Source organism: Salarias fasciatus, chromosome 1 (genome assembly GCF_902148845.1).
Source record: "Salarias fasciatus chromosome 1, fSalaFa1.1, whole genome shotgun sequence".
NCBI classification, from domain to species: domain Eukaryota; kingdom Metazoa; phylum Chordata; class Actinopteri; order Blenniiformes; family Blenniidae; genus Salarias; species Salarias fasciatus.
In genome coordinates, this window is record NC_043745.1 from 37,042,296 (window position 1) to 37,065,421 (window position 23,126).

Consider the following 23,126-nt stretch of genomic DNA (forward strand, 5'->3'; position numbering starts at 1 on the left):
TGACGTTAACAGGAGTATCCGCCCGCTCTGAGACTCCGGGAAAAGAGCAAGCCCGCAGGTTGAAGCTAACGTTCTGGAGCTATTTATACACAGGCCAACAGGTGGGAGGTATTTTCACAGGGACGACAAAGGAAAACATCCTTTTCCAAAAACCTCTCATCTCTCTGAAGTAAATCCTTCTAGCTTTTCCCACCAAAAAAAACCTCAACATTTTCTTATCTTGCTGCACGTAAGACCAACTTTCATCGTCAGGTTACAAACGGGACAGAAAGTGTCTCACTGTTTCATCATTCACTGCCGGTAAAGTTTTCCAAATTCAGTACACGAAATGAGGAAATTAGGGAGTTCATTATAGTGTAAACTCAACAACAAAAGATTACCTGCATGTTTCACAGTTAAAATCAGCTAAACAATATGAAACACTAACGATGAAAAAGCTCAAAAGTATAGTTTTTGTGGAGTAGAAAATACCTAAACAGCAAAACATAAAATTATAATCACACAGCATGTCTGACTAAAAGAAAAAAGTAATTAATGACGTTCATGAAAACAATAATTTAAGTTCTTTACTGTTGTTCATGCAGCAAACTACAGTGTATCTATATACATACTAAAAGCTAGTTTGAAATAAATAAAGTATGCAATCAATTTTGTAAAAGCAACATTAACTTTTTTTTCAGGGAGACAAAAGCAAAACAGCATAATAATAATAGTAGTTTCTAATTATCGTCACTATTTTCCTGAAGGCAAAATAGACAATTATGACAAAAATACACAAAACGCTAATTAGAAAAAAGGCAACATAAAAAAAAAGTTGATTTTGTCTCGAACCAAAAGTTCTGAACACAGTTCTTCATTTTCGCCAATGTAACATAAACTGCATTTTTATTATAAAGCAAATAGATGATAACCGCAAAAAACAGGTTATTGTTTAAAGCAAAAACAGAAGTAGCTCAAACAGTTTCCTTGTGTATGATAAACAACAGAAGTGAATTAGCTGTGCTATCTTTATTGAGAAATGTAATTCCGTGTAATTTTGTGGCTGAAGACACATCCCATTAGTCAGAAGGGGGGCAGACCTCTGGGATAAGCCTTGACAAAACACAGCTCTAACCCTCTTTATCGCACAAAACCATCAGCACAGTGAATCCACGCGCAGGTCTGGCAGCCCGGTCGAGATCTGGTACCAAGCCAAAGAGCCTGTTTTATGAAGCGGCCGGGCTGCGGGCTTTATTTTTAGAGGATGGAGGGGCTGTGACTCCTCACCGGCTGTCTATAATGGCCCACGTCGGCTTTCGGCCTTGTTCCATCCACTCAGGAACATGGCATAAAATACACAAACGCCGTAACCCACAAAGGCGAGATAATGACGCAGGCAAACCACGACACATGAAGCTGAGGCAGCAGCAGCCGCTTATATAAGCACGTGGAGGAGATGGATATTATTCACAGGCACTTCCTGCCAGTCACGGTGAACTGCAGTCAATAGGCTGAAGGCGTGGAAAACCCACGCGATCGAAAGAAAAAGGATTGCTGCATTCACACCAGGAAACTGCAATCCCTCCTGATAATTCAAGCATTACAGTGATCCTCGTAGTTGAACCAATACAGGAACCGTCAGTAAAAACGACAGGCGGTCAGATCGGAGCAGTGATGACTTTATTACCCGCCACAATAAAACAGAAAATAAAAAGAACAGCTCGGACACTCGCTTCACATCAGATCAGCTGGATGTCTAACCAGCCCATCTTCACCAACCTGTCGTCTCTACACCATCTTCCAAAGAATTCTTCAACTCATTTATTTCGATATCGAACCACTGACACTGACTTTAGAAGATGACTTCACCTATAGCCACCAGATACAAAGGAATTCAAGCTGCTAATCACACAATTTCAACACATTCATCATAATTCTTTTATATTAAAATGATGTTATAATGATATATTGATCGCAGTTCAGTCCTATATAAGTACATTGTGCCTTCTGATACTTTGATAACTACAAATTTGTGCCATATTGCATTTACTTAGAAAAAAAGGGGAACAATGTAGACGGGAGCCGTGTGACTATTGAGTTAGATTTGACGCGAGGCCTTCATCGTCCATTCAGAGGGAGGAGTGCTGCACTCCATTGTTGTGTGACAGTTTGACAGACAAGTCAGCACAAAAGATCTGCTCTGATTAACGTCATCTGTTCAAATCTTCCACAGCCTTTCAAATCCACAGCGCTGAAGAAAAGCAATCGAAGACAGAAAACATTCTGCCAACGCAATTCAGACCAAAATTTACCCCCTGAACTTCCAGAAGCTTATTATCATTGTGATATTAACATGCACAATATGGTTAAAGACTGAGGATTTATCACATGATGATCTGATGTCATGCAGCTAGTTGAAAAAAGTAAAAAAAAAAGATATAATAATGACTGCTGTATTAATTTCAAAGAATAAATGGAGATTGTTGTTAATGTTCAGTAAATGGAGAAGAACTGCTGTTTTCATGTGACGGTGGAATTCTTTCTTCTTAACGGTAGAGGGTAAGAACTATGATTTTTTTTTTCAATACAAAGACTTTTAGAAATTAATTTACGGTGAGTGTAAAGTAAACTAATAAAATTTCAAATCAAGTATTGGAGCAAAACAATAAGCAAGGGAGTTGTGTGTTTTATATTCTATCCAGCATCTATTACCAATCACAACGAAAAACAATAAAAGATCCTGAAATGAATCTTATTAAGTATTGACTTATTTTCTTCTGTATAAATTCTGTGTACTTCCTGTAAAACAATCTTTCCAATTTGCAAACTTAACCAGAACCAGATAACTGTGTGAAGGTGAGTTACACCATCAACACCCTAAACACCCTTCACACCATTTATTCACACATTGGGTGACTATGTTGTCGCATTTGATTTGTATGGCTTTATAATAAGTTCCTATATTTTGAAATTCCCAGGTCCATTTTGGGCTCTTGGGGGATTTCTGTATATGTCTTGGGGTGCTTTTGACCTTTGTTTTCACAATAATCCCCCATATTGCCTCTTTTCCATGACACAGACACGGATGTAACAGGTTGTTACTTTTGAGGATGGACAGTGGTGTAGTGAACGGCAATCTTGGCTCACACAGAGAATATCCCCAATTCAAGTCCGGGGTGGGCTTGAGGAGCTTTCCATGTGAAATTTCCATGTTTGCATTCCAATTATATGTCACGTCACAGTTTTAGTACATATTTAGTCACTATTTAGTTAGCAATCAGGTTTAAGTGTGTGTTTTGGAGTAAATCGGGAGAAAACCCACCAATTCAAACCAATATGATGCCAGAATACAACCACAAAACCTGCACCTAAATTTTGAGAAAAGCTGAAATAAACAAGGCAAAGTTTGCCTTCGCACATCATTTCCACATCTGAATCTACAACACATAACAAAGGGAGCAAAATAACACACACACACACACACACACACACACACACACACACACACACACACAGCATAATCCAGTCACGATCTGAAGTGATGCATGTTCACTGTGACTGTACTCATGCTGGATGAGGATGCATGTTCACCTCATTGTCATCAGTAACCTCTAACCAAAGTCACGGTCATTTACAACTCATCAACCTGAACCCTGGTTACCATGTTATTTAACGAGAACAGTCATCTGGATTATGAACACAACCTTTCTCTGGATTATACGGAAATGACAGGAAGTGGTAAAACAACACCACAGCCATCAATTCATGATAGACGATCTAGACGTGAAGTCTGTCACGGGTGTCAGTTTCAGACCACAGATCACCCTCATGGTGAGCTGGTTACCAGTAGCAGGGTTTTTCTTTTTTTCTTTTTTCAACTAACCAGCTTGTAAAGAGTGGAGATTAGCTGCTGTCAGGAAGATAGCGTCCACTAATAACAATTGTGATGCCAACACCTCCCTTTACCTCACACTCCCAGCAACAAAATAGACGTATTTCCATTCTATCGTGTTCATTTTAATGATTTTTCGCCCGTTTTCGAGCATCCTGTCGCCTCCTCTTGGCTACAATTACGCTTTCCTACGTCACGAGTGGATTAGCAGGGGAGCTAACTAGCCGCTAACGTTAGCCTCCTCGGTTTGATTTAATAAAAAAAAACGATTTGTCAGCGTTTAATAAGATACAAGAAAGATAGAAAATGGTCCAGGGTGTGCGAAAAAGGTGCACAGAAAGGAGAAAACCAGACGCACGGCTGCCGAGGTGAAAGCATCCTTACCTGCTTTATGCTAGCAGGCTAGCTGCGGAGCCAGCTGCTGAGGACGGCCTGGGTGGTGTGTGTCCTCCCGGGCGGTGCACGTCCTCCTCCGCTCACGGAGGCTCCGGGGCGGCGGGGTTCGTCTGAAATCACCCGGGGCTCTCGCAGTTGGGCGGGTCTCATTGGAGACGTTCGGCCGGGGAGAAAGAGCAAGAAGCTGCCATCCCGTCTGACAGCGCGAGGTGATGCGAAACGAGTGCCCGCCTCTCTCAGCGCGAGGAGGCTCGGCCAGCTACAACCTGCCTTCACAACATCCTCCTCCTCTTCCTCTTCCTCCTCTTCCTCCTCCTCATCATCAGTCCGCATACACACACTCCTACCAGCAACACATCATCATCTCCTGCTGATTACTACCTGTGATTCACTCATTCATGTTTCAACATATCAACTCACTTTCGACATCCCATTATTATTTCAGATTAACAAAATGCGCAAAATTGAAAGATTGCGCAACTTTGCCAGATTGCCATATCCATGCTAAGTTTTAATGGTGAAATACACACCGCGAATTAAGGATCCATTATTAGCACAGATCACGCGAATCCCCCAAAGGGCTTTATATTTGCATTAGCGCTGTCAATCGATTAAATTGTCAATCGCAACTCTGACCAATATTAATCGCGAGTAGCTACTGGCAACAACCGCATCATTTGTGAACTTGTAATCAACACACAAAATCACCAATTTAATGCAAGAAAATGGCTTCATCTGAATATTTTAATGTAACTTAAAGGAGCAGTTTCACATCAGAAAACACACACAAATGTGAAATTTGAACCAACATTTAAAAACATTTAAAGTTGAGAGGCTTAAGGGAAGGCCAGTCCCATTTTGTCTTTCAGGTGAATTGGTGAAATACACACCGCGAATTAAGGAATTCACAGGAAGGAATTCAAGGAATTCAAGAATTCACAGACAAGCTTCAAGAATTTAATCCTGATAATCCGCCTGGACTGAACATGGATGGGAAAAAAAACAGTGTCCCTTTGACAGTTAAATTAGTTTCTTTTCTCCTATTTTATGTGTTCCTATTTCATTTGAGTCAATTGCTAACCGTAATCCTAATTCTGCAATTAAAAACAACTTCAAAAAAATTATTAATTGTTCATGGCCCTCCATTAATTATCGCTATGAATGTGATCAAAACTAACAGCCAAAAGATTTTTGGGGTCCCGTGCACCCATGCGGCCCATGCGGCCCATGCATGTGTGTGTGTGTGTGTGTTGGGGGGGCGGGGGGTTCTCCAGGTGTTCTGGTTTACCTCTATATGAAGATCATGTTGTCACAGTGACTGTAATGGCTGCACAGTGGTGTAGTGGCTTGCAGGCTCACCTCACACTGAGATGTCACCCTCGTTTGAGTCTAGAATGGGCTTGCTGGTCTTTCTGTGTGTAATTTGCATATTTTCATGGCAACTTTCCGTAATTCTGAGGGAGGCTAAGTGGTACAGTGGTTTGCTCTCTCGCCTCACAGAGATGCTGACCTGTCCACAGTAACCTGCTTTCAAAGATCAGCTCCAACTCTCCAGAACCGAGAAGCCGATGAAGCCGTGCAGAAGAAGAATGGAAAGATGGATGGATGTCAGCACTACAGCAGAGCTTTAATTCATACTGTACATACAAAACAGAAGGTTTTCAGGAGTTACAAGTATTAAAATAGCTTTGCATTTCTATATACCAACAATGTGTACAGTGTCATCCTTTCAACAACAGGAATTAAGAGAGATCAGAGATGACAGTCACAGTATATACAGTACAATTCAGCTTCAACACAACCACACGAACACAAGGGAACTTCTGAGAGGCAGCGTCTGATGCTTCGAGCTGGTTTGATTTGAGCAGACCACACACACACACACACACACACACACACACACACTCACGCACGCACACACGCACACTCTCCACCATTCATTAGTATTCCCTCCATCGGCTGACACGTGACGCGGGAGAACATCCCCCAGCATCAGAGAGACGCTGCTGTTAGAGATACTCTGCAAGCATCAAACTGAAAGAAAAAAACCCCACAAGTTTTACTGCAAAACAAAATCAAAAAGGTTTCAAAAGTAAGTTTTGTGTAGCCAACTCAAGAAAAAAAAATACTCAATCGCTGCTGTGACACAACTTTGTACACAGTTCTGTGTTAATCTGCCTCAGTTAATAAAGAAACAATTCAAGACATTGCTGAAGGGTTAAGAGAATGTCAGGAAATCTAAAATATGTTCCCATATTTAGTGTCAATAACACACAAATTCAACTTTAGAGAAGGCAGAAGGTTCGATACAATACGTGGTCAAACGTGTTCCTGTTTAAATACCCTGCTAACATTTTATCTTCCTTTTTACAGCCATTCCGCTTCCTTTGAGAATACACATAGAGGCAACTTCAGAAGAAAAAAACCACAAAATATAGACACATCTCAAAAAATCTGAATATAATGGACAAGTTCATTTCAATTCAAACATCAAGATATAATTTCGATTTACTCCATATAAACTGATATCTTTAAGCCTTCAGTTTTATTCTTCAGATTTTTAGTGTGAAATTGCTAAACATCAAAAACAAACCATGCTAAAATATTGGAATATTTATTTTTTCCCCCTCTTTTCTTTGAACTTGAAGCCACGGTCACATCAAAAAGGTACAATATGTAATATTTTGAATTTATTATGAGCTCAAATAACCAAGCGATCGAGACAAAACACTCAATGTCATCTCAAGGGACACTTAGCGATGCTTCATCTCCCAACGCCTGCAAGTTTCAACTCGCCCAGCTCATATTGCCTTGCAATACCAGTTTGGACCACAAGGTGGTGCTTCGAGACACAGACTTACTGTAAGTAAATGCAATGGTGTAGAAATTTTAGTTTGCATGATTTTAGCACAGAGAGTTGAGAAAATGGTTAACTTTTCATTTCTATTCACATTTTCTGAGATGTATCTTCATTACAAAACTTGAAAATGGGAACTGGCTCTTTTAAGAAGTCCTGTTGTCTCAGACAAACACAAGGCGGGAAAACAATGCAGCAGCAGCAGCAGCAGCAGCAGCCTTTTGCTACATGCTTTTCCAACACTGTTGAGGAAGAAAAACTGGTAAGGTTGTTTTGGGATTTTGCAGTCTGACGTGCACGCCATTGGAGGGTGACACCTAAATGTTTGGATTCATTCAGCCAACAGGTGGAGCTGACCGCCGCATTAATTTACAAGCTTTTAGAATAAAGATTCAAACAGTGTTTACTAATAAAAAATATTTTTAATGAATCTAAATGGAACAAGAGATTTAACCTTTTAATTCAATGATTTACAAACTTGTTTTGTTTTTTTCCCTTTCAGAGCCCCTTCATCCAATCTCTGGTTCTCCTAACATTCAAGTGAAGCAAAATGCTGGTGGACTCGCCCTCTCTTGAAGACATACATACACTGAAACCTTCCAAATGAAAGCAGAGGACAGATCCCCGGGCCATGGCGGAGCCATCGTCCACACTGTGATGAATTATTTCCCCATTGAAGGAGAACTGAAGCTGGTAGTTTAACGTAAAGAAGGGAAATCTTAGTCGATTCAGGTTGTTAAGTAACAGTTCATTCGTTTGATCATTTCCTCCTTAAGATGCATTTATTTGGACCAATATTGAAGTGTTAATGACTTCAAATGAAACAGTCTGAAGCTCTAATTCAGAACTTCACCATTCCCAGAGCAAATGTAGTGGTTCCTTTTCTTTTTTCATGTCCGAGTTAGAGAAAGAAAGAAAGAAAGAAAAAAAGCATGGAGTGATGGCCGCATTCCATTTAGCTGCTTTAGTTTCAGTCTGTTTATACCCCAGTGGAGCGCTGAAATAGAATAACAACACCTCAACAACCATGCTTTTTTTCTTCTTTTTCCACCGGAACAAGTCAAAATGTTGATGTTGAAAAGCGTGCTTATAAAAATATATCATCTGACCATCTGGAAGGTCCAGAACAGGTAAACTGCTGGTGAATGGAGGTAAAAGATAAGACAGTCCAGTACAGAACGCAGACAGCTCCACACATCAAGTGGCTTCAGGACGATTCCTCAGAGTTCGGATGAAGCAGAAGCACATTGTGTTAGCTGTGTGTGTGTGTGTGAGTGTGTGTGTGAGTGTGTGTGTGAATCTGCATTTCAAACCATCGAGCAGTAATGTACGATGCCTGGATTAAACCGGTTCTTCGACGTGATGCTGAAAAGCTGAAAAGGACGTGATTCATCCCCCTTTGTAAAGCTACAGTTATGGGAATCTGGCTGCGACATCCTGAAATACCGGTGCAGATTGCTGCCACTTCCAAACAGGCTGCACTCGCAGTGGATCGTCCGGTTTCTAGCCCTCTTGAATCAAACAGGAAGAGAGAATGAACGTCACAACTGAAGATCGACAGTCCTTCATCGTCCAGTGTGCAGCATCTGAACGTCACGCCGCACAGAATAACGTATGGAAAACAACAAATGCACAACAACAAAAAAAACTGTTTCACTCAGTAAAACTCAAAGTCCTGTTTGTTTTTTCTTCCTACTTGTTGACAGATTTCTTTCTAATCCGTCTTCAAAGTCTGTTAAAGCTGTTTATGTTGAGTATAATAGACCTTAAGATCATGTGTCATTCTATACATGGGTTTTATTTTCTCCTGCCTCAGTATTATCACAATATATTATCAAAAATATGCACAAATTTTCTACATCTTCCAAAAGCTGAATTAATTCTGCATATGGATTTCTCACACATTTAAATCATGGAAATTAAACGGTGCTTTTTAATAAAATGAATGAAAGTCAATGTCACAGAAGCATAAAAACAGAGATCGTGTTGATGGAGTTGGTCGTATGGAGCGAACACAGCAGCTACGAGGTGTGTGTGTGTGTAATGTTACTGTTGTGCATGCACAGGGTGCAGAGATGTGCGTAGACCTACAAGGACATAGAAATGTCTCCATCTTCTCCAAATTCGTGCCAACTCCTCAGTCGGCTTGTGAAAAGGTTTTTTTTTTTTTGCCCTTGACACAGACAGGCAGACTGAGTCTCAGTCATCCGTTTCCTTCCAGCCTCTAAACCGTCATCATAACGCTCAGTGATCACAAAGGTAACGTCACAAGAGCTGGATAGGAGCTACAACGGGGGGGGGGGGGGGGGGGGGCTGAAAAGCCACAGAGCAAATTGAGACAATTACAAAAAAAATATAGGTTTTCTAAAACAAATTTAAAGATGCCATGCTGTCATGAAGGTCAGCAGGCTAGAACTAACCTCAAAGCCAGGCTGAGTTTTTAAAAACATGCGTAACGCAACAGCTATAGAAATGTTATTAACATTTCACTGTATTTTTGCACCAGGTTTTATTGAAACTGACTTTATTTAGAGATTAGACTCATTTTCCACGGCAATTGCTGAATTTTCTGTCTAGTAAATGTGAACTCTGCTCACGAAATTGTGATAAGCACAAACACTGTGGGATCTACTCACACGCATGAGTACTTTATATTATGATCAGGAAAGTGTTATAAAAAAAGTAGTTGAGGTCCATCTGAGGGAAGTGAAGAGGGGAACATTTACGTGTCCTTGTGGGAACCGCAAAGGGAAATCACATAACTCATCATAACTAACTTTCTTGTGCGTTATAGTTAGCTACGATGAGTACGATCACACAAAATCCCAATTCAGCACACACACTAAACATTTCTCACACGTACAGATCTAGTTATATGCACACAAATATCCATATGCATTCACAGCTCACACACACACTCGGTTCACTCTGCTGCTATGAAAGCCCCGTACGGTCCGTTTTATTCTGATTTGAGGATAGAATTTCATCCGGGGAACAGAAGTAGGGGCTTAACTTCATTTTCATGAAATCTGAACCAGTCCAGGCATCATGAAAGGCAGCAGAGCATCAGGTAAACCTGAAGTTCTCCTGTGATCCAGGACACAGTTTGCCCGTCAGAGTGTTTCTCTTGTGCATTAGTATTAGATTGTACAATCATTTGGATACTTGTCTGTGTCCCCATACATTTTTTTTTTGTGTGTGCAAAAAAAAAAAAATAAATACAAAATTTACATGAATGTTAACGGGGCTGCTTTGAATGACCAAAAGGAAAAAAAAAAAAAAAAAAAAGGTCACTTGGAAGAAAACTAAAGCCATCTAAATAAAACTGAAATAGTGTCCAATTCCCAGAGGTCTACTTCACATTACTTTACCTGAGCTACAACACCAACCTTTTCATTTTACTTGTTTACCATTGAACTCTAACGTCAGTGAAGTGAGGAGCAGATTACCGGGCCGCTCACGCCCAAACCTGCGTGTGTTTCCACCTATTGCACAACCGAAAGTGCAGCTGCGATCTCGACTCGTGACTGCAGCCGCAGCCGAGACCTGCTTCGGTGCTTCCTGCTAACCGCTGTAGGAGGAAGAGTGTGGGATCAGACAAGAAGATTGACATCGACGGACGAGACATCAGATAACCGGCTGAAAGAGCCAGACGCTGGTGGAGCAGCATCCGGATGGGAAACAAAAAGGTGAAACGTTTGTCCTCATGGATCCGTCTTACAGTCTGAGAGCGAAATCACCGTGACGCTCTTCAAAAAAAAAAAAGAAAAAACAAAACCCCTCAATGCTGCGACCAGTCCCTGACCGGATGGGGAGGTGCGAGTCCGTGATCCTGCTGGACGCCAGTCTGTCTCTGGAGTGTGACATGGGGGCTGCGCTCACTCGTTCACGTCCCAGATCTCAGACAGCAGCGGCGGCAGCTTCTTGTCCTGCAGGCGGAGGGCGAACACCTGCTCCGAGTGCACGCTGCTGAGCGTGCGCAGGCTCACCAGCTTCATCAGCATGCGAGGGAACATCAGGTGATCCTGGGCAGCGTGAGGAGAGAGCACACGTCAGTCTGACGCTGCGCTGAGTCGTGTTCACATCGCAGTCTCATTAAAAACATCTGCCCACACACCCTGACCTCGTCGTGACGACGACGGCCCGGCCGTCAGGAGAGGACGAGGTCTGTAAAACCACCGGGTAGCTACTCACTTTTGGTCTCTTTATCATGATGTAGGAGCGCAGGGCGTCCACGTACGGCTGCTGCAGCCTCTCCACCAGATCGTGATCCTGTACGTTGGGCCGATCTGAGCAAGCCAGAGACACACAGGTTAAATTCTCTCTTTCACGACTCACTCAGAAGGAGTGAACTGCTTGGTGAGAACTCCGACCTGCTGAGAAGATGTTGATGGCGATGAGCAGGGCGTACTCGGCCTCGTCCAGGTGCAGGTCGTTCATTCCTTTAGAAAACTCAAAGATGGGGTTGATGAACTCGAACTGAAGCCCTGAGAGGTCAGAAAAAGAAATGAGGGAGGGAAAAAAGATCTGAGTATGATACAATTACAAACAAGTAATGGCGAGACAGCTTTTTGTCTCTGCATGATCACTAATAAAGAAAAGCCTTTTCCCAGCAGTACTGGTCCTGAAATGAGTTAGAAGAGGCGAGACAAGGCTCATATTGGAGAAAGGAAAAAGAAAATCTTGCTTTAATAAAAAAAATATTGATTTCACTTACACAATTTACAGAATGCTCACTAAAATACTGAAACTGGAAATTGAAAGCTTCTACTCTGCCATGTTTTTTTCTTTAAAAAGAACTACACAAAAAAACAGTTTTCTTCTGAATTTCAAAGGTTGAACAATCAATTTACCAAAATAACATCAGGTACTGCTCTGTCTTATTCCATTGCTCGAAGTAACATTTGAAAAAATATAAATTGATAGTCATTGCAAATTTACATTACGGTACTCTTACCCCATGGTTGATTTAAAATGTTCTCATCGATGTAAACCCACACATTATATTCTTCCAGCACTAAATTAAGATGCATGATATAAATTTAAGTCAAGTTTATTCAGTGTTTATGTTAATTTGTATGCTGCTGTGACACAATTCCCCACACAGGATCAATAAAGCATGTCCAGCCATCCATCAGTCCAGTTATAAACACAATAATCAAATTATAATCAATAATCAGTAAATGATAATGAAATTTGATTATTGTTATTAGGATAATGGATGTTCAAGTGTCATACACGTACATTAAAACAAAAAACTGTTGCAAATTTCCTCATTGTGGGTCAAGTAAAGGTAAATCCTGTCCTGGATGTACCTGCTTTGGCGAAATCCTCCTTATTATAACTAAAGTCCTTTAAAAAGGTGATGCTGTCGATGGCGGGGTTATATCTCCTGGACGTCTCGAGGAGCATGATCTGAGGAAAACACACAAAAAAAACATCAGGTGAACCTGATCGGGACGACGGATACTTTGCATGGACCAGGGGTGTCAATATAAAGCTCGTAGGCTCCAATCTGGCCCACCAGACCACTGAGCAAATTGTAAACATTTTTGTAAAAAACATTTTTTTTTTTTGGGGGGGGGGGGGGGGGGGAAGACATTTCCCATCATTAATAATTGCTTAATATTGAGCATTATAAAGCAGTTGAGCGCACTCAGATTGTAGTGAGAGACGGTCATCAGCTCACCTCGATGGTGGAGGTCTTCAGCAGCGCGATCTGGTCTTCTCTGGTGAGCTCCAGGAAGCCGGGAAGCTGCTTGGCGAAATCCACAATCTCCTGGACCGACATGATGGCCAGCTCGGTGAAGTGGGCGAAGCGCTGCTGCCGCACTTCTCGGTTCTGCGGGTCCTGGCTCTGCGGCCACGGCTTCCAGACAGAGACACAGGGCGGCTTTAAACGCCGTCGGGCCAGGAAAGAGCTGAAGGGGCTCTGACGCCGCCGCTTACCGTCACTTTGGGCCGGTCCAGGAAGGACCTCTTGTTGCATTGTTTCTGCATGGCCACCAGCTTCTCGATCATCTCCTGCTGCTGCGGGTCGAGCGCGGCCGCTTCCTGTGGGGGGGAGGGCGTGACCACTGTGGACGTGCGGGCCGTTTCCTCCTCGTGCTGCTTCTTCATCTTTTTCAGTCTGATTTGCTCCTCAGAAAGCACACCTACATCGCAGACAGAACGGAGACCGAGAGTGAACCCCACAGTTAGTTTTTCAGCCTCACACAATCAAAGCCATGATTTTCTTCCCCCTCCTTCTATCTGATTCGGTTCTCATGACGGCACTCACACTGCTCCAGCATGCCCGCCTCGCGACACTTGCGCAGGCGGCACTGCTGGCACTTGCGCCGCATGTACATGTCCATCTCGCAGCGGCCGTTGTTCTTGCAGGCGTACTGGGCGCTCTTGATGACGCTGCGCCGGAAGAAGCCCTTGCAGCCCTCGCAGCTCAGCACGTTGTAGTGGAAACCCGAGGCCTTGTCGCCGCACACGCTGCAAACCTCGTTCCCCAACATCTTCGGAGCGGGTCCCTTCTTTCTCTTCACCGGCTGGCCATCTGAACACACAGAACGAAACTGATCAGCCCAAAAATCTTCAAAAAGATTTTAAAAAGTACATTAAGATGAGAATTTCTATTTGAAAATGGAACATGTGAAATGGCACTAAAGTAAAAATGCAATATCTCAGATTATCTGTATGACAACAACACTGTTAAAGACGTGACTTCATAAAGCTACAGGAAATCTCTTATTTTTAGGCCTTGTTCACACTCAAACTTTAGAAGAGTAACCCCAGCAGACTGTTCCAAGCTCCATGCCAGGCCACCTGTTGGCAGCGTGACCAGAGTGACAATTAAAAAGAGAGAGCAGCACAGTTTCTATAGAATATGAGATTATTGGAGAAAAGCAAGACTGTCAAACATAAGGCCCGTGAGCCAAAGAAGCTCGCAAGAGGCTCCAATCCGGCCCACAAAACCAACAAACAAACAGCAAAAATTTCAAAGAAAACATTGAATTTTTTTGGAAACTTCTTTAGAGCAGGAGATACAGAACTGAATTTTGAACTGAGAAACTCAGCTCTTTGTAAAAAAGAAGAGTATCTGCTACTGTAAAGCATGCCGCAGACAGAAACAGGTTGTTTTGTGTTGGACAAAAAAATCTGTCTCGATCTATTCTGTTTGTGATGTTAGTAGACAGAATTTATGGTCGGAGCAATCCTGACCATATTAAAAAAATGCAGATATTCCTGGACTTGGCTTACTTGACCATCAGTCTGATTGCAAAGTGCTGAGAAGCTCAGCATTTGTCATCTTAAATACTGAGAAATAAACATTTTTACAATTAAAAATCATAACCATAGTTAATGGTGAGTTTGCGATGTGCCTTTCCACCATCGCCACCTGCTGCAGGTCCCTCCTGAGCTCCACAGCCCAGCAGTAGGTCAAGAGCTTCTCAACATTTACTTGGTTCGACTCTCCGAAATGTTACATGAAGAAAACCTGCTAGGCAGTAGTGAAAATGACAGCTGGAGTTCAGGTTTCAGGACAGCGGTCGTGGGACAACAACGAAAAGAACATCCTCTGCTGTCAGACGCTGAATGATTCTGTCCGCATGCTGGAGATGAGTCAATAATGACACTGTTAAAATAACAACTGCTGTCACGAGCGTAAAATCAGACCCCAGAGAATACAATCCACTAAAAATAAAAAAATAAAAGAAAACAAGCAAATTGGAAGCGAGTTGAGAGATGCTCAGTTGTTTTAAACGGTCGATCGCTGCAGTAAAAAGCATTCTGTGAATAACTTCAGCAATAAATCCAGTAATCTCATTGGGGGAAATAAAATAGTGAGATTCTGCTTTTTCCTTCTACTTGTCTCCAAGAAAACAACTCCTTTAATGCATTTTGGAAAAGGAGAATATACTTTTTTTTTTTTTTTTTTTTTTTATAATTTCTGAAACTGCGCGAGAAGACGGGTCAGCTGAATCTGCTCCAGGGTCGATTCAGCATGTTCAGACTCAACTGAGCTCAGAGTGAAAATGACTTGCAGCCAGTTTTTCCAAGTGAAAAACTGTGTGTTTTGGCTCTTTATTCACATGGCAACAGCACTGCACATGATTAAAACAGCTTCCAGAGAGTAACATTTCTAAAATGGGACAGTCTTGTAAACAGAAAACCTCTAAAAATCCACAGCTCTGCAGACACACCATGGCTGCAATAACTCCTCTGAGCATAGATCAGGCACAATGGAGGATTTCAGAGTTTGATGGAGAAGTGCAGTTAAATTCATATTGGCTCCATTTACAAGACAGAGATTTCAAGTGAAAATGTAAAACCTGACTTGTGCCATTTGGGTGGCTGCATTGCAGAAAACACACTCGAGCCTTTTAAGCATTTCTGGTGTTTCTGCAAGCAGATGGTCATTACCAAAATATCACCACCTTCTGGGGACTCCAGCCGCTCACTGTCATATCAGGAGGACGTTCTGTGTGTCCACAGGCTCATGACTCGTCTGATTTGAGCTCAATAATGCAGCTGCCTGTTTTCCTCACCGATGCCGCCAGATGTGTCTCCTGCAGCTGGATCCAGCTTGATGTCGCCGGGCTCCACGGGCAGCGGGGGGCCGTTCTGCGGGGCCGCGGGGAAGTCATGGGGCGGGGAGAGGGCGGTGAGCGACAGCAGGCCCTCGTGCTTCATTGCGACGCCGCTTCCACTGCTCTCCTCAACCATGCAGTCCAGCTGCAGCTCAGAGGCCCCGTCGAACACCTTACTCTCATCTGACAGAGCGGGAGACACACACACACACACACACTCAAAACAAACACCGACCACACGCTAACCGTGTTTTGTTTACAGATAGAATAGAATTTATGATACGGATTCACTGAATCAAATCTATACTATTTATCAAACTGCTGAAAGCAGTTAAAAAGAAACCGATGCTTGATGCAGCTCTTTAAAGGGTTCATCCGATTTGTTATTGAGGGGATTTTGAATAAATGGCTTGACCTCCGACCTCGGCTCTTCCTCTTACCATGACCAACATCTGGGATATCAGTCACAGACAGCGTGGACATCTTCTGCACAGCAGCTTGTCATTACGAAATCAACGTGTACCTGTGCAGGGAGACAACACACGCCGTTACCATGGTAACCTCACAAGCGCAACCAAACGAGCAGCTCGTCGAGTCACTGTACATGCTTGCTGGCAACAATCTCACAATCATCAACTACAGAGGAATGGTTAAACAGATCTCATATTTACGTGAAAATTCTTCAAAACAGTTGTGGCTTTATACAGAAAAGTGTTTTCCCAACATCTGGAAGTAGGAAGTAAACAGAGTAATAAGAAACAAGTAGCAGATATTTTCTTGGTAATACAGGTCACTGAATACTATACATTTAAAAATAAGTGATCATCTTCCTTTGTGCTATTTAAGAGTGTCATATATCGTAAAATGAGTTCTGATGCATTCAGAAAGATGATGCTACTGTGGTAGAAAAATAGCTCAATATGCTGGCCGGTGTTGTGAAGTGGACGTGAATGCTTAAAGAACATTCACACTAAGTGATGGCGATTTGCTGCGACTGGATGCACTCTTTATTAAAACATCTTCCCGAGTGTTACAGTGTGATATTTCAATAATAATCCATGTGAATGAACAACCTCAGTGGTGTGTGTTTATATGCAATAAGACCAATTAAAAAAAACAGTATACCAACCAAAGTCATACATTCTACAAAGCATTGATCATATGTCCAGATCGTTTCTCAGAAACTCAGCAGCTCACCTATCCAATCCCTCAAAACCCTCAAAAGATTACAGAGAAGCCAACATTTTATTTTGTTTTTCCATTAAACTTGACTTAGTGGCAGCGTATTGAATAATACCATATTCCAAGCTGTTTCATAACTGTACATGACGGAGAAAAACACGTGGTTCGGTTGCATCAAAAACAAACTGCAGCATCATGCATTTCTTCGACAGGCTTTAAAACGTATTTTAAGAAAATCAGGAGGATGTGATTCGACTCAGACCGAGCCCACAGAAGCGTGCGATAAAGGAAAGCAAAGTGGATGGAAAAGCAGAAATGAAAGTATGTCATGTGTCATCCATGCAAACGTTTCAGGAAGCTGATTCAGCACACAAAGGCTTCGCTTCTTTCTATTCTGAGACGACGAGAGAGCAAAGGGCGCTCAGACGAGCAGGATTTCCTCAAACTAAAAACCTAAATATTGAGATGCGCAACAATCTAATGCTAGATGTTCAGGCTAATAAAGAGATGTGGTGAAAGGAAACATTTATTTGACATATTTAATGTGCGATAGATGAAATATCTATATTTTTTTTCCAACTGTAACTCCATATATTTCCTGCTCTGTCGGTCAAATACGATAGTAATGGAGGTTTTTCTGTGGTAATGTAGCAGCTTTCTGTTGCCATACAGTGACCTCTACTGGACACAGATGGTTTGTACCCCTATATTTATATATATATGGGCCATTTGCTGATAAAAGCTGCACGACAAGCCAAAAAAACTGACAATTGTCTGGAAAAACAGAGATCTTCTTTTCCTGACGGTTACTGCAAAAAATGTCTAATATATTTATGTTTGTGACATAAACAGTTAACATGAGCCTTAATGTTGCTCTCATCTGTAAAGGACAATACTGTCAAACAAAAAAAACAAAAACCGCTAGAGTGCGTGTGCGTGCGTGTGTGTGTGTGGGGCACTGGTGATGAATTCACAGATGAGATTTGAAGACACTTCCCAGTTCTTCATGCTTCTTCAATAAAAAAGTGTCTGAGTGTCAGAATGACTAATCATAATAAAGTCTTTACATAACCACAATCAGACGACATGCAGTCAGAAAAAAGTTTGAAACCGCTCAGGAGAAACTGCGCTAATTAAAAATAAGAGTCAAAACAACAGATCAGTCCATTTTCTCCCAGATAAAGGCTTTAAACCGAGACGTAGTGATTCAGAAAAGGTTCCAGTGCTTAAAAATTCATGAAGGAACCTAAACATACAACTATATACAAAGAATCAATAAGGTTATTTTAGAGTTTTAGGATTCTGGCAGTGCTCATTAAAATACCGCATTATAAAAAGAGAAAGTGTGTAGTTCAAGGGCGTCAAACATACAACTTGTGGACTAAAACTGACCAATCAGACGGTCTGATCTGGCTCGTGGTACCACAGTTGCATCTAAGTCAGACCACAACTTTAAATAGTTGTTTGGCCAAAATGTGATCAGACGGGGCTCCATGTGGTATTAAACATAGTAAAAGTGTGAGTTTTTTTTAAATAAAAAAGCAAAGTAAATAAAAAAAGAAGCATTCATTAAAACTGAAAAATAATGCATTAAAATTATTTCTGCATTTTCCTCTTTTCCAAATCTCATTTGTAGCATTGGTTTGTGGCATCAAAACAAGACTGTTGAGGATTTTCTTACAAATAAGTGAATTATTTAACATAAACAAGGATTTCATGGATGTTCCCATCATTCTGATAAAATCAACTCAGAGGTTTCCACTGAAGGTCAATTTTAAGGTGTGATGACATTTGCCTCCAAAACATCCAAAACTCTCCTGATTGTCTTTTTCACAATCTGGAGAGTTTGAAACAGGAACTATTTCACCAACCCAACTTGCTAGTTTCTGATGAGTAATAAACTACATTTTTTTTTTCTAATCATGTGTTTTCAGCGTCGGTCAGGTCAGATGGATCCGTGGCACGGTGACCCTCCCGGTGCCGCTCTGGCCGTACCTCTGAGGTTGACGTCTTATTTATCGCCCGTCCATCTCGTCCATGAGAGTCCTCCGCCACAGTCTGCCGACGTCTGGTAGCTGACGGAAGACGGGCCGGCCTCTGGACCCCCCCCGAGGACGCAGGGCTGATTGAGCTGCGGTTTAATGAGTGGATATCTTGAAGAGGGTGCGTAGGAAAGAAGAGGAGTCTCTTTCTGCAATGCCCTATGGGAGGGAAAGCAGGGGGGAGGAGGTTAGAGTGAGAGAGGGAACGGTGCAGGTTACTATTGGTCATTGGCACGACTCTGAAATCCTCACAAGACCGCACGCTTCAGTCTTCAGACACTCCTGATACAAAGATCTAACGCTGCTTTCATTGAGGTTCCCATGTGGGGAGAGCAAACTCAACACTGAAAGACTTTTAAAATCCAGAAAACAAGACAAAAATGTTATTTAAAAACACTATTCCAACGCAAAGCTGAGGAGGTACATGATTCAAAAGCTGCTTTAAGAGGAAACAACCCAACATGACCAAAGAACTATCACAGGAGTCCAAGTATAAAGATTCATTATTTTCAAATCTACTTTTTCTGAACTTCAGCAGAAGCTCTGCTGCAGACGTATCCAGTTCTACTGAACCAATCGAGGATCTTTCATTGTGAAACAGGCCGTTCGCACCCTGATCGCTCCGTTAAAAGTCCAACGTCCCGCTGCGTCTTATCAGTCACTCACCTTTGCCCATGTTTTCATAGACTGGTGGAAATTAAATGAAATCACCAACCAAATCGATAAGGCACTGAATGAACTCATCTTTTCGTCAACATAGTATTTATGGCTCGCGAATCATCACCGGCGACGCTTTTGTGGAGTGAATGATCTACTTTCACTGAACAATATTCATAAAAGATGTAAATGACCGAACTAGATCATCACGATGATATCTGATCACGGCTCAGAATCTCATGATGTCATCGAGTGAGAAGGGTTTGAGGGTGTTCAGAAGATTCCAGAAGAGGCAAAATCCTGACAAACAGCTACCACAGTGAACTTGTTCTCTGTTTACACGACACCGACAGACCGGAAACTGAACCTTTTCATTCAACTTTCCTGTTGTACCAATATTTATCCAAACTGAATCAGCACTGCGCAGTTTAGAAGTCAAACTTTTAAGATGTCTAAAAATCAGACTGGAGCCTTTAAGGAGTACAACTGATTCTTAAGTGTGATTATAGGGAACAGAGAAGTGGGACTTTTTACATTTGAACACTGTCCAACTGGGAACTTCCTACTTGGGAAGTGCTCCCAGCAGCGAACGCGGTGCCATTCAAGCCCAGCATAACTGTGCTTTAACATGAGAAACAGGATTTTCAGAGTAAAAATACAGTCAGCAGAAAAGAGTGGGAAATTTCAGTTGTTACAGTCTCACAATGATGACTGGTCCAACTCCCATTGGTGAAGCAAAAAATGGACCCTCACACTCAGCAACAACTGGGTGTGAAAGGAAGGAGTCTGCACTTTCAGCAATCACAGGACTCCACACGAATCAGTGCTCCCATGAACACCCCGAAGGAAGGAGAAGTGGCTCGATGGGTGAGAGAGGATCCACCCAGATGTTTTCACTTCTTCTGACTCCCTGGGGAAACACTGGGTGGAGGTCCAGTGGAAACTAGGACACTCCAGCCAGAGTCAAAAAAAACCGCTGAACTTTTCACTACTGCTACAGATTTACACTATCATGTAACATACTCAGTAAAAAGCAGCTCCTACATCATTTATGCTGAGTATACATGATGACAATGTCTACATTTTTGCAAAACCAATTAATACAGAAAATAACCACGATCTCAACATAAAGCCAATTTTAATGAAACCTTCTGGTACAAAATGCAGTGAAATATCTAAAGAAACTTCTCCTGTATCTGTTGCACTGTGGGTGTTTTTACAAAGTCACCCCAACAGTACAGCTTTGTGGCTAGTTTGATCACAGCAAAGTAGCTGGTTTTCACAGAGCCATCACCCATTTGTGTTTAGCCTGCTACTTTTATAAAATTTGTTTGGAAAAAATTAAAATTAGTGTTTTCTTTAAATTTTACAATCTGCTTGGCCGTTTGGAGGTTCGTATTGGAGTCGCTTGCAGCCTGATTTGGGTCCCACAGGCCTTATGTTTGAGTCCTCACTGATGTTCTTTGGTTTATTTAACTCATTAAAAACGCAAAAAGCTTCATTAAAGAACATTCATACAACAGCGTTTCAGAAGCAAAACAGTTTTGCTGACATTGATGTTTGTATTTTGTCCTTTCCCGTCATCCTTGTGCTTCTAGCATCTATCAGATTATGCAGATTGTACATCTCAATATCACAATAGCGACAAACTGCAAGATATTTTGGAGCCTTATGTGACTTTATACACAGAAACAAGCTGCTTGCCACAAAATGATTCATTTCTGAGTAATGTTTTCAAGTAAATCGATCTCAAAAACACAACAATTTTCCCATTTTCACTTGAAAGACGTTGAGGTTTAATTATATCCAATAACTACTCCTAGTAACCACAGCTGCTGTGTTTTAGTTAATGCCATCCTTTCCATGCTCATATTAGTCACCTTGTGCATATTAACATTCAATATTACTGAAGCAATGTTTATCCTGTCTTATTTGATATCTAACTTTCTTTTGCATGTATTCTGTGTGGAGTGATGCTTAAAGTAGTTTACTTCTGGGACTGCAAAAGAAGTTTTCCTATTTTTTTCTAAATTAGACAGCAGTGACACATCCACACTGCAGTACAGCTCCCTAGAGGTGCCAATGACCTTTAACATGATGATAAAGTTAGTATAGGTAATACACTGTTTTATAATGAGTGAGAGTGCAACAGGTGCCACCTAATCCATCTTCTCCACAACATGCAGGATTCAATAATCAATTCTGGTCAAGACTGAGACAAAAATGGAAGAGACACTCAACACAGACAGACAGACGATCACATTCACACACACGAGGCTGTGGATTTGGACCTATGATGCAACAGCGCCTAACCAAACACAACTTATCACACAAACAAGGGAAAGCAGCAGGATGAAGTTGTCTGGAAATCCCTTCAGAGGATCAAAGCGTGAACAGGTGTGATAACAAAAGACCGTTGATGTAACAACCATGCCGTCATCGCCTGTCTCTCCATGTCTTTCTAGAAAATATGAACAAAACAACTTATTTCCTAAAACCAGCAGGACTCCCAGCTCCCACAGGATCAGGGCCTCTCTTCATTAAAAGCCATTGTGTGATCAGAATATGCATTATCTGGACAGCACTGAGTATGAATACATCCTTCAAGGAAACTAACTTAACATATTACTGCTGTATTACTTTGTAGGGACAGTGTAGTTACTGCATCAATGCTGAATTGTTGAAGAAAACATCTATTTTGAGGGTGTACACTGTTATTCTGGATGGGTGGGACTGTGACATTGAAGGTGGTTGAACTCCCACCTGTGAACAGATATAACTAGTACTACAAACCTACCCACAAATTTATGTAAACAATCAGCTCGTAAGCAAGAATAATAGTCAAGCAGTGTCAGCATCACAACCAAGTCACAGTCTGTTATGTAAACAGTTGAAAGAGCAAGTAGAGACCCCAGACATATCAAAACAGGTAAAGTCAGCTAACATTAGCCTGGTTAGTCAGCTAACCAGTCTGGTTATGCTGGTAACAAAGCGGTTGTAGCTTAGCACATGCTAACAGTGAATGCTGCTCGACGCTAACTTTCAAACATGAAAACACAGCGTGGTGTTTAGGTGAGATTAACCTCACGGTGAGTCCAAACAAGGCCGGTGTGTTGAGCCTCGACTCCCCCGCTCACCACGGGAACTCGGTGTTTACCAAGTCCAGTCCAGCTAGCCGAGCTAACTTCACGTTACGCTGATAAACATTTAAACAAACGGACATGTTTCCACTTACCGGCGGATTCCCGGGCAGCGGCGGTGTGTTCGCTGGGTCGCACCGGACCGACCCGTCCGTGCGGGGATACCTGACAGCGGCTTTAACAAACGAGGCTAACTGTTAGCTCGTAGCCAGCGTCGTTACATCATGTGACCAGGCAGCCTCGGCAGGAAGCCATTTCATCAGGCGGAGCGCCGGAGGAAGGCTCCCCGCCCTCCCCGCCCTGGGTCCGGCCTGTCCGGCTCAGACGACCCGGAACACCGGACACCCCGAAGACCGCACAGGAGGATACGAGAGGATTACAGCTGACCTCCATAAATGT

General features: G+C 42.1%; 2 protein-coding genes across 7 annotated transcripts in view; both read right to left on the reverse strand.

Annotated features, from left to right (window-relative positions):
- Nucleotides 1–4,528, reverse strand: part of madd (MAP-kinase activating death domain) — a 65,558-nt gene extending 61,030 nt beyond the window's left edge. For 3 of the 6 annotated variants that reach the window (XM_030098778.1, XM_030098772.1, XM_030098786.1), the window contains exon 1: nt 4,256–4,527. The gene's annotated coding sequence lies outside the window, so the exon portion shown is untranslated. Of the gene's footprint in view, nt 1–4,255 lie in introns of all 6 variants that reach the window. The other 3 variants (XM_030098764.1, XM_030098755.1, XM_030098748.1) reach the window with 2 other exon arrangements.
- Nucleotides 4,529–5,874: 1,346 nt separating this feature from the next.
- nr1h3 (nuclear receptor subfamily 1, group H, member 3) lies at nt 5,875–22,980 on the reverse strand. Its single transcript, XM_030092336.1, has 11 exons — nt 22,823–22,980; nt 18,884–19,089; nt 16,147–16,229; nt 15,665–15,889; nt 13,405–13,671; nt 13,074–13,279; nt 12,814–12,993; nt 12,440–12,539; nt 11,498–11,611; nt 11,319–11,413; nt 5,875–11,149 (listed from the first exon to the last, which is right to left on the reverse strand). The coding sequence occupies exons 3-11, from the start codon at nt 16,187–16,189 to the stop codon at nt 11,003–11,005; spliced, it is 1,377 nt and encodes a 458-aa protein (XP_029948196.1). The 5' UTR covers nt 16,190–16,229; nt 18,884–19,089; nt 22,823–22,980; the 3' UTR covers nt 5,875–11,002.
- Between the last annotated feature and the right edge of the window lie 146 nt (nt 22,981–23,126).

Coding starts and splice junctions, on each gene's coding strand:
- nr1h3 (XM_030092336.1), bottom strand. CDS start 16,189: ATGTCCACGCTGTCTGTGACTGATATCCCAGATGTTGGTCATG. Junction 15,890..16,146: donor TATCCCAGATGTTGGTCATG/GTAAGAGGAAGA, acceptor CCGCTCTGTCAG/ATGAGAGTAAGGTGTTCGAC. Junction 11,612..12,439: donor GGAGGATTTCGCCAAAGCAG/GTACATCCAGGA, acceptor CTGACCTCTCAG/GGCTTCAGTTCGAGTTCATC.